This window comes from Camellia sinensis, chromosome 14 (assembly GCF_055761805.1).
Source record: "Camellia sinensis isolate YWXY chromosome 14, ASM5576180v1, whole genome shotgun sequence".
NCBI classification, from domain to species: Eukaryota; Viridiplantae; Streptophyta; class Magnoliopsida; order Ericales; family Theaceae; genus Camellia; species Camellia sinensis.
Window position 1 is genome coordinate 144,246,423 of NC_138974.1, and position 11,528 is coordinate 144,257,950.

The following is an 11,528-nucleotide window of genomic DNA, read 5'->3' on the forward strand; positions in this document are numbered from 1 at the left end:
TAAAAATTAAATTATGTTGGACATTCATGTTCGATGATGTGGATGAGGAGCATGATGACTTTCTATTATATTCTTGTTGTAAAGAGAGAATGTCCTCTATGTTGAATGTAAGCCTTAGAATAACAACTTGATTTATTTTGTTGAATTATATGTATGATGCATTAGACATAGGAATGTATACCATGTAACTATTGTAAAAGATAATGAATAGAATCCATAACATGTTTTGTATGTGATATATATGTATCTTCGGAGGGCTAGAGTATGATTATTTGATTACTTCTATTACATTGAGGTAGAATTATATGAGTTTATAGAATTGGGTAGTGACAATGACTGGATCCAAAGTAATTTTGTTTATTTATTTGTTTGTTTCAATTTGTGTTTTTCTATGAAAGATATACAAGAGAAACAGCAACAGCTACAGCAATTTAGTTTGATTAAGAAGTCAAATGATGATTGACATACAACATGCAAGTATTCATAGTGGAAGTTGTCTGCAGGTTGGACAATACCACTTTCCTTTGAATCTCGTCTCCGGTGTGAGCCCAACACACGAGTAGTGGAACCATTCACCTCCTTGGCACTGTCAAAAGAAAAAATAAATAAAACATAAATAAACCAGAATCACAAAGATCCTTTCTTCACTTTCCCACAATGACTACCTTAATTACAAAGTCAATCAATTACTTACCTTCATCTCAAGACTGGTGGTTAATTTGGCAGGGATTCAAATTGCTTGAAATTACTATTTTACCATCATATTATATTTTAAGTGATAAGCAGCAAGTGAATGTGTAACTAGAGAAGACCACACAATACAACAAAGAGATGGATTTGACTTTCATAAATCAGTTACGATTCTTATTTTATGAACCAAAAATATGTCCAGAGATTGGCTTTTTCACCTCACATTGTATTGATTATCTATGTTGTTCCAAATCTCTCTCATGCTTCCAATCAGATACTCGGAAAAAATTCTACAATACTAACTACTGTTCATTACATAACTCCTCACAATCATCTTTGACAAATTTTTTTGAACGATTCTGCCACCAAGACAATCAAACCTAACAGTTGAAATATCTGTGTCTAATGAATCGATGAAAACAAAATAGAATGAGAACCAGGAGAGAATTATGCAGAGAGAAAGCTATAAAAAAGAATGAAGAAAACGTGAGTTACATTTTCATTGTCACAGGCAATCATATCTCCAAAAGACACCTGAAAGATGATTAAGGCAATTGCAGTATGTTAGTGATGTAGTTTACCAAATCAATTGAAGCAGAGAGAGGTAACTTGAAAAATAACTGAAAAAACAAAACACAAGTTGAACAGAAGTCAGAACCTGATGGCACACACAGTAGGTAGGTTCATTTGGATCAATGGGTTGATCAAGATCAACAGGGGCAGCAAAATCCTTCTTAAGGCCGCCTGGAGGAGGCATGAGCTCAAAATCCCTATCACGCTCTCAGTCCCTCTCCCTCTCCCTCTCCCTGTAATCAACCCTTTTTGGTTGAGGTGTTCCATAAAGTGATCTGCGTTTCTCATTTTTAGGGACTAAAGGTAATGGAGGAAGAATTGTTGGCTCATCTGGTGATATTTTTCCCTCTGTAAATATTGGCAAAAGAAAAATTATAAGCAAACCTAGAGAAAAATACTGGAATATCTCAACCATTAGTATGTCCCAGACGACTCACTTATGTAATATAACAATTTTTGCATTGCCAAATCACAATAATTACACCCTGGGTCAAATTAGCAGCAAAGTATTCATTTGATGATCCAGTATGATACAGTTGAGAATATAAATAATGAAGCTGTCCATCTCTCTAATAGCTTAAACTTTTAAATGAGTTAGTGGTCAACAATTTAATATGGTATTAAAGCAGGTAACGGCCCATTTGGTGGAGCTTTTTTTAAGTTAAAAGCTGATAATCAGAAAGTAGAAGCTAAAAGCACCCCTACCTTACCTTTCAAATAATCATATTTTTTTAGCTTATTTAAGCTATTTCTGCCTAATAAGCTATAAGCAGAAACTACACCAAACAGTCTGGCACACGCTCCCAAATCAAAATAAGCTATAATCACCCCCCAAAAGCTATAACAAATATCATGTCTTTAAACCTCACAGCCCACCCGATAATTAAAATACTTACATATGTTTGGTCCACTTATGGAGGACAGCCCGGCCACACATGGCCTATTTAGAATATAAACATAAATAATAAAGTTGCCCCTCTATCTAATAGCTTAAGCTTTTAGATGAGTTAGTGGTCAACAATTCAATATCAAACATTAAAAACACCAGTTGTTACTGATATCTAATGGTGTTTAAATACGGAAAAATAAACTTTTTAAGTAAGGTGTATTGGCATTTTAGGAAACTTCTAGCGGTCATATAAGATGCTGATTTTTAAGACCACAAGACTTTTTGCTTAAACCCATTAACTTGTTTATAGCCAATTCAGAACTGCTAAAAAAACATTATAAAGAGTAATTGAACTGGATAGTCTAGGAAGCATTTGCTAAACCTTGCTTTAGATCTTCTGCAAAGTTGGTCAGGTCCTCATCAAGCCGCTTTATATGGCTATCTATCTGAAACAAAATTAGCAAATAAAATAAAATAAAATGAAAAAGAGAGCTCCAACTCTTAGAAAGTAACAACAATACAGTGACTGGACAATATATGAAAATAATGCACCACAGATAGATTTAATACTCGGGACATAATCAAATTTTGTGTCCCCCAATGGTTTATGGTTAAACAATGTTGTGTTGTGACAACAAAAAGCTCCTAACATAATCTAGATACAATGAGAAAATAAACATTCTAACAAACATGACACAGCAAACCATTGTCTTCATTGTTTAAGTGAAAGAATTATGGAAACAAGCAACTCATAAGATCAACATTATATAAGAGAGCATTGACAGGAGAATTCACTATAACTACTCTGTGGTGAAATTTTAAAAGGTTACCAAAAATGGAGTGCACATGAAAACAGAAGTAAAACCAATTGGTAGTTCAGGGGTAACCTCATAGTATTTCAGCGCAGTGGCTAGCTGTATTAATATGTGTGTGGCCCTTATAAAGCTAATACAATAGAAAATAGTCTATCACAAGGAAATAAATCAAAGACAAAACAAGCCCGACAGAATATGAAGAGAGATAGAAATAGATGGAGAGAGGGAGAAAGAATGAGAGAGCACTGACCTTTGAAAAAATAAAAAATAAATTAAAAAATTGGAATAAAAAAGAACTGCATATTTATTTGTCGTATCCCTCCCGTATCTGAAACTAAAGTAAAAAACAAATTGGATACCTATTTATCATATCCAATACATATCCAGTCATATTGAACATGTATTTGTATCCGATACATATCCAACACTCGAACAGGACCTTTTTTGGAGTATCCATTCTTTATAGACCTCAAATAAACACCTTTTAGGTCAAGTTTGGCATGTCTTGAAAAAGACAAAAAGTCAAAAAGTCATTATCCTATTTAAGTCATATCATCTTATTTAAGTCACATCACCTCTCTAACACACCACTTCAAACCCAACCCAAACCCAACCCATATTTTATAAAAAGTTAAAAAGTACACTTATTTGGATCATCCCAAACAATCCCTTAGTGTAGTAGTCAAATGTAAATAAAAGTTATGTGGGTTTTGACAACATAATTAAACAATTATACAACAATCGTGGCAGTATGACAGTGAGATTGTCCTAGCAAACTACCAACACTAATCAGATGCCAATTTAATTGCAATGCCAAGTATCACATACATTGAAGTTATGTATTAGCGTTAAAGAGACATTTGAGAACTTTCTCAAATACACAAGCACACATTAGTTGTAAGAAGTGGGGGCTGGTGGTGGAGCGCCTACGCGAGAGTACATACTTTATATATAAATATATTGTAAGAAATATGTTTGTTGTTTAGTGATGTAAGACGAGTAAGGATTACTTTCCTACAAGTAGTGAGCCCTGATTAAGTATACTGGCATCAGCAAAAATAGATTTATAGGGCTAGATTTGGTGGGAGTTTGTCACTGCAAAAGTATTTAAAAAATAAGAGTTTAAGAGTTTGTAAAAAAGTAGGGTTTTGGAAATGAAAACAGAAGTGTTTAGGGGCTATTAGGTGGTTGTTCTAAGCACTGTGAACAGTGATGTAAACAATAACTTTGCTGGAGAGAGAGAAAGTGTGACAACCCTGACCTCCGTATTGTTTTAACATATTATTTTATTGGGTATAATATGCATGATTACGTGCTGACTTGATTCTTATCTGTTTGTTTGCGATATATTTGTTTGTAGGTCGCCTTATAATTCAAAATTGAAAGCCCAAACAGATTCAAAAACCGAAATTGATTAATTCAATAGGTTAGTTGGAATATTTAGAACTATATGGTAAGTTTAATTAAAATTTGATTTGGATAAAAATAATTAGAATAAATTAATTATAATTTATTAGACTTAAGCCTAATTGATTAGTCTTAATCACATTTGATTGGTTAGGCCTAATCCACCTATATATATATGTTAATCACACTTAAGACTTCATTTTCAACAACTCTTGAGCTGAAAATTAAGAGAGGAGAAGAGAGACAACACTTGTAGAGAGAGAGAGAGAAGGGGAATTCAAGGGAGTTTGAAGAAATTAAGCTTAATTGAGGCCAAATTCAAGCTCTATGAATGATCCTTACGCATAATTCATGAAGATAATCCATGTAGGAAGATGAATTCACCAAGTTGTAGGACCATTTGCATGAATTTGAAAAAAAAGAGTTAGAACCATCATGAGTGTAGTGAGTTTGAGTGAATTGTGTACATGCATGCATAATTCTCCATCTTTGAACTTGGTTCTCTACAAATTTATACATGCATGGGACTTACACATGTTATTTCTTGAGATTCTTCATGATTTTACACTCAACATCTCATATAAACATGGTTTGTAAAGAAAAGAGTTGAGTTTACCACATACATGGCAAGAACATGGTGTTTTGAACTTTGAAAAAGAATTTGGGATCATGGTTTCATAATTTTCAACAATTCATATTTTATGAAGAGTTTCTAAGCTTTTGAGACAAACCATGCAAGCTTTAAACTTGAAAGGAATGTTTTTTAACTTCAAACCCAATTCTGGAAAACTCAGAATTTGCCCAGTTTGCTCGAGCAAAGAATTTATGGCTCAAGCGAACATCGCAGGCATCTAGTATTTTTGCAAGCCTTTGGTAGTTGGCTCGAGCGACCAAGTGTGTGCTCGAGCGAACTCACCTCTGCTCAACACTTGGCTCAAGTGACCATCGAGCGCACATTTTGAGCAACCAGTACTTTTGCAGTCAAGTCACACCGCTCGAGCGACCAAGTGTGCACTCAAGCGAAAACCCTGTTTTCAACAAATTTTGACTAACACTCCTAAGTGCATATTTGCATCCTCATATCCTTTGAGGCATTCTTAAACATCATTAGTCATGGAATAAGTTAGAAACACACGGAAGAAGATTAAGATACGTTACTTGTTACGAACATGTGTTTAATTTGTATTTATGTTATGTGATTTGTGTAGGTGACCAACCGAGGTCTACCACCAGTACCAGCCCACTATGAGTAGTATCTTTGTAAAAATATGTTATCAAAGTGTATTTTGGTTTACTGCAAGGTTATTATTTTGAAATGATATTTAATGATTATCTCTTTTAATATGTAATGTGACATCCTTAGTGAAGCCCTCACCTAGGGTAACAATACCATGGCCCTTTGCTATAAAACCCTCGCCCGAGGAAAACAATACCATGGCCCTTCGCTATAAGACTCTCGCCTGGGAAAAACAATACCATGGCCCTTTGTTATATGTGCATAGAGATCTCTGATGTTGACCAAAGTGGTCTATTTGCTTGAATTATATGGTCCTTTCATTAGACTTATGTGGTCCCTTTGTTATGCCTTCGAGTCCTTTGTTGCACTACTGGATGTACCACATATGAATATGATTTGTGAACTTTGATACAACAAGTACTCACTTATGATTTGTTTCGAACTCATGTGAAATGATTTTGTACTATGATAGACATCATTCATTTAACTTCTTTATACTGGTGTTACTCACTGGGCTTTAGCTCACCCCCTTCCCCTATATATATGTAGGTGAGCAAATGGAGCTTATAGCAATCTCGGAAGTCCACCCTTCTGTCAAGCCGCTTCGGAGTGCCTCCCTGATGGGGTGATCTTGATCTCATGTGGAGCCAAGTTGCGTCAACCTTGTGAACCAAGTTCTTTTATTTAGTTTGCTTTTGTTTTTGGAACTTTTTATGTACGAATATTGTCTAAATGTTAAGATGTTTGATGTAAGTTGTAACTATGAGTTCACGTCTATGAAGAAGGTTGAAATTTTAATTATTCATGTAATTGTATGTATGCACTGCTCGATGGACATGCTTGTATTTTAATATTGCTTCCGCAGTGCCCTGTTAGTATTTCTAATTATTAATTATCAGTTTTGTCTTTGAGACCGAAGGTAATTTGGGATTACTGGCCGATCACGGCATAAACCTCTAGGGGCGGATTCGGGTCGAGAGAGAGAGAGAGAGAGAGAAAGAGAGAGAGAAAGAAAGAGGGGTGCTTCACTCTCACATGGGACAGACCAATCACACAAACACAATCTCAGATTTTCATAATATTAACTCTTCTCTTTAATCATTGAGATTACACATATATTTATATGCTAAAGACTCTTAATTCTATCAAGACTATAACTCAAATTTAGAAACTAAAAATATTTAGCAACTATTAATATTCTAGACCAACTATGACTTTCAATTTTACTTCAATCATAAAAAGAAACTGTAATGGCTTCTAATTCTACTTCAACATCAAAATAGAAAACTTAGACTTTTGACCACTAAGATTATTTTAGACATAATAAAACCCATATTTAATGACCCATTTAATAACTTGACCCAAAATAATAAAATCTATGGGTGACCCCTACAACCCATGTCCAACAATTATTAGAATTACCATTATACCTTTAGTTACTAAAACCTACTATAATGACATGAAAACTCGAAAATATTCCAAATCTTTAATTCTTGATATCTAAAATGTGCTTCATGTGAAATTCCGGATTTGTTCTTTTTCTTTTTTCTATGATCTTCATCATTTAGGTTGTAATATATATGTTAAATGTGTACATTATACCACCACTTCAAGCGTTAAAATAAGCATAGTAAATTCTCATATCACAAGTAACAATTCATTAACAATAACATACATTTTATTCATGTTTAGCTTGTTAGGGGTATTTACTTTTTTGTATTCTCATTATCCTTTTGTAAGAAGATGCCTCATCCTCTCTTCCTTTTTTGGTTTATCAATAGAGCTTTTGTTGTTGATCAAAAAAATAACATACATTTTATGTTTAAGTTCTCAAGAAAAAAAAAAAAAAAATTGAAAAATCTCCATCTTTTAATTCATGGGAGGAAAACCAAATTGAGGATAAATATTTCTTCTCTACATATTATATTTTGCCTTGGTAGCTTTCCATTATATTTATTTGGGATTCATATGTTCGAATGGTCCCATCCTATATCTAGTTGGAACAACATTCCAGTTGAGAGAGAATTTAAGTTCTATCTTGATGAGAGCGCAGTCCAAACAAGACACCCCCCAGTAGGCCATTGTTGCAGCAACTAAGGCGGCGAGTTATTGATGTATGAAGAACACATAAAGAAATCACCTGCAAAAACATATTTGTCCGTTGCATTTTATCAGTTTGATATGACTTGCCACAATTGACAAATATTGAATTGCCGCATGAAGGAATTATTCGCTGTGCATTGAGTGGATACTAATCTTGTGCTCTGGACCATTATTTATCATGGTGGCAATGGCCTAGTCAATGAGTCACTCTTTTCCTATTTCCGACTAAACCTGAGATCTCTAGTTATATTAAAGTCTACAACATCTGCTGTAAAAGTTGCTAGCTTAGCATTACTACAATATTCAATGATGTAATGCCCACGCTGAGAAGTAAACAGAATGAATGCTGTCATGCATGGCACAAATATGTCAAGGATGTAAAGCTCAAAATTGATGCTGACCTCATGATTACGTAACATAAAATATAAATAAATAAATCTTGCAGCATTCTTATTTATTGCCAACATGCCCTAATCTAGCTAATTTTTTTTTTTTTTAATAACAGCATGCCCCTTTAAGATATATATATATATATATATAAAAGAATCAAATCCTTTTATAGCATAAGACAGGCTTTTAAAGTGGAGACAATGTTTGCATTGTGCCACAAAATAAAAGGCTAAAGTATGGATATTTGAACAAATTTGGAGCATGAGTTGTGCACTCAGAAACCATATACTCTTTTTTTAATGGCATAAAATCCTTCAGTTTGTTAAAATACTCAGGGATCTAGCTTGAAGGACTAATTCTAATTTCTAATTAATAAATAAGTATGAAAGTGATAATTTCAAAAAGCTTATGGCCATAAGAGACCACTGACAGCTGTTGCCATATGAGGGACCTTCTTAATAAACTGGAGAGTTTGCATACACCTCATCATTATATTGCAACTTTGAGAATTTCCATGGTGCTATCGTGATGCTAGTGAACTTCACTAAAACTGTGGTAGATTACAACATTGAAAATGTAATTAGCAACTGAATTGCCCACATATTAATTAATTAGAAACTAAGTACAATATCATTTAACAAGGAAACAATTTAGAAGAAAATATATATAATCGACTAAGAATGAACGCACTCTAGTCTAGTCTCTACACGTGAACACATACCAAAAATTGTAGCAAAATCTTGATTTGGTTACTAAACACACATCATAGAATTAAAGAAAAGAATGATTAGAAGCATAGAACCTACTACATGGAATGGAACTGGCATAAAATGTAGCATAATAGGCTGAGAAAATTTTATAAAAGAAGTGAATGAAATTTAGCTTACAAGGTCATAAGCTTGCCGTGTCAATAAAACCTTCTCGGTGCATAGACTCAAGGCATTGTCCTGGTTTGCCTCAATATCCTTTTTCATCTTCTCGAATGCAGGCTCCTCTTCGTCTTCTTCTTCTTCTCCTCCTTCTTCACCGTTGATGTGGTGTTCTTCATCTTCTTCTTCTTCCTCTTCTTCGCTTTCTTCATCATCATCATCTTCGCCTTCTTCTTCTTGTTCGTAATTACCTTTCTTTGAGCCTTCAGAAGCCAACCCCAAGCAGTACTTGGTCTGCTGCCTTGTTTGATTTATCATAGCTGTCTCCCAAAATTTTGAATCACATTATTATTATTAGAATAAAAAAATCTAACAAAAGGATAGCATGCCTAGTCTCTCTCTCTCTCTCTCTCTCTCTCTCTCTCTCTCTCTCTCACACACACACACACACGCACGCACTCACACACACATACATATCCAAACAAACCTTTATTATTCTAACATTTGTGTTGGATTGAGAGTAGGGATGAGCATGGTTCAAATTGGTTCGATTTAGCCGTAAATCAAGATCAATCCATTACCTACAGTTACATCAAATTTGGAATCAAACCAATCCATAAAAATTTTGAAATTAATCCAAACCACTAAACCATGGTTCAATTCGGTTTGGAACCACGAACTTTAAAAATATTATCATTATTCATAATGTGATTAGAAAATATTACTAAAGAAATGTTTATATGGTTGTTTAAAACTGTTCTATCACTATATTTTTTATAATAGTAGAGATATATAATTTATATATATATATATATTTGATACTAATAAAATATTTTGTTATGACATAATCGAAACTGTAGTTCGGTTACAATTTGGTAGCTATAAAATCACGGATGATGGACCGTAGCGTAAGGTTTCGTCTATTTTAAAAACCAAAAACGACACAGTTTTTCAATTTTTATGCTCAGTACTTGGTCTGCTGCCTTGTTTGATTTATCATAGCTTTCTCTCAAAATTTTGAATCACATTATTATTATTATTATTAGAATAAAAAAATCTAACAAAAGGATAGCATGCCTAGTCTCTCTCTCCCTCTTTATCTTTCACACACACACATACATATGCAAACAAACATTTATTATTCTAACATTTGTGTTAGATTGAGAGTAGGGATGAGCATGGTTCAAATTGGTTCGATTTAATTCATTACCTACGGTTACACCAAATTTAGAACCAAACCAATCCATAAAAATCTTGGAATTAATCCAAACAACTAAACCACGGTTCAATTCGGTTCAGAATCGCGAATTTTAAAAATATTATCATTATTCATAATGTGATTAGAAAATATTACTCAAGAAATGTTTATATGGTTGTTTAGAACTGTTCTATCATTCTGTGTTTGGTTGGAGAATTTGGGAAGGGATTTAGAAAAGGGAAAGGAAAAGTTGTATGAACTAGGTGAAATGAAAGTATATTTTATTCACATTTTACCTTCTTTTTTCATTTCCCTCTCCAAATCCTTTCCCAAATCCCCAAACCAAAAAGAACATCATTGTTACAATTTGGTAGCTACAAAGTCACGGATGACGGACTGTTAGTAATGGGCGCCCATGTGGCATGACCATTTTAACATAATTTGGATCTTATCCAAATAGGTTTTGAATTAAATTCAAACCTATTTAGGATAACCACTCAGGATATAGATATTATTAGTTTTAACTGATATGAATAAATAATAATAATATAATATATATCTGATATATGGTTATGGGAAAACCAAGAGAGAAACAACGTATGTTTTGTTTCTACCCATAAACTTACTCTCTCCCAAGAAACAACGATAGAAGCCATTTGCACTGTGGTTTGTGTGGGTGATATTCACTATTGTAATATCACCCCACTGCTGGGATTGATTGATTAGATTCTGGAAGTACGTGATTTATCCACGAGGTTTTAGATCAAGAGGTATGATCTGTTGATTTTATTCCGCTGCATATTTTTTTGTTTTGATTTACATTGGTATCAGAGCCATTGATGGATATTTTCGTGCTTTCTTTTATCATGTGTATATTTATAAAAGATGTGGAGATCCAAAATATTTCATTTTTATGATCATTAATGTCATTTTTAAGAGCATAAATGATTTTATTTTGGAAAATGGAGTTTGGCAGTACATAAATCGGACCAGAAAACACCCGGGAAGGCGGCGCGTGTGATACACGCGCTGTATGACTCCTCCCAGCGGCGCCACGCGCCACCACGCGCAGCCACGTGCCACCACGCGCCGGATGCCCTGCTGACGCGCCTGCACGCGCCATCACGCGCGCGTCGGCGGCGCTGTCCACGCACGCGCGCCGTCCGCTCCTCGCACGCGCGCTGCGTGCTGGAGCCGGGCGCCGAGCCGAGGGCTGGAGCCGAGCGCTGAGCCGCGGCTGAGCCGCGCGCCGAGCCGCTCCTTGAGCCGACTCGCGCCGAGTTGCGCTGAGCGGAGCCGAGCCGAGCCGAGCCGAGCCGTTTTTCCCGCCTGGCTTGGCTCTAAGGCTCTGTTTGTT

General features: G+C 34.9%; 1 protein-coding gene across 1 annotated transcript; it reads right to left on the reverse strand.

Moving 5' to 3' along the window:
* Positions 1-238: 238 nt before the first annotated feature.
* LOC145807877 (PHD finger protein ING2-like) lies at positions 239-9,168 on the reverse strand. The gene is made up of 5 exons (XM_082906844.1): positions 8,992-9,168; positions 2,535-2,598; positions 1,349-1,611; positions 1,186-1,224; positions 239-586 (listed from the first exon to the last, which is right to left on the reverse strand). The coding sequence occupies exons 1-3, from the start codon at positions 9,076-9,078 to the stop codon at positions 1,472-1,474; spliced, it is 291 nt and encodes a 96-aa protein (XP_082762970.1). The 5' UTR covers positions 9,079-9,168; the 3' UTR covers positions 239-586; positions 1,186-1,224; positions 1,349-1,471.
* Between the last annotated feature and the right edge of the window lie 2,360 nt (positions 9,169-11,528).

Excerpts from the sequence above, each read along its gene's own strand:
- LOC145807877 (XM_082906844.1), bottom strand. The coding sequence starts at position 9,078 with ATGAAAAAGGATATTGAGGCAAACCAGGACAATGCCTTGAGTCTATGC. Across the intron at positions 2,599-8,991 it reads CACGGCAAGCTTATGACCTT|ATAGATAGCCATATAAAGCG; the intron begins GTAAGCTAAATT and ends ATTTTGTTTCAG. Across the intron at positions 1,612-2,534 it reads TGCAGAAGATCTAAAGCAAG|AGGGAAAAATATCACCAGAT; the intron begins GTTTAGCAAATG and ends CAATATTTACAG.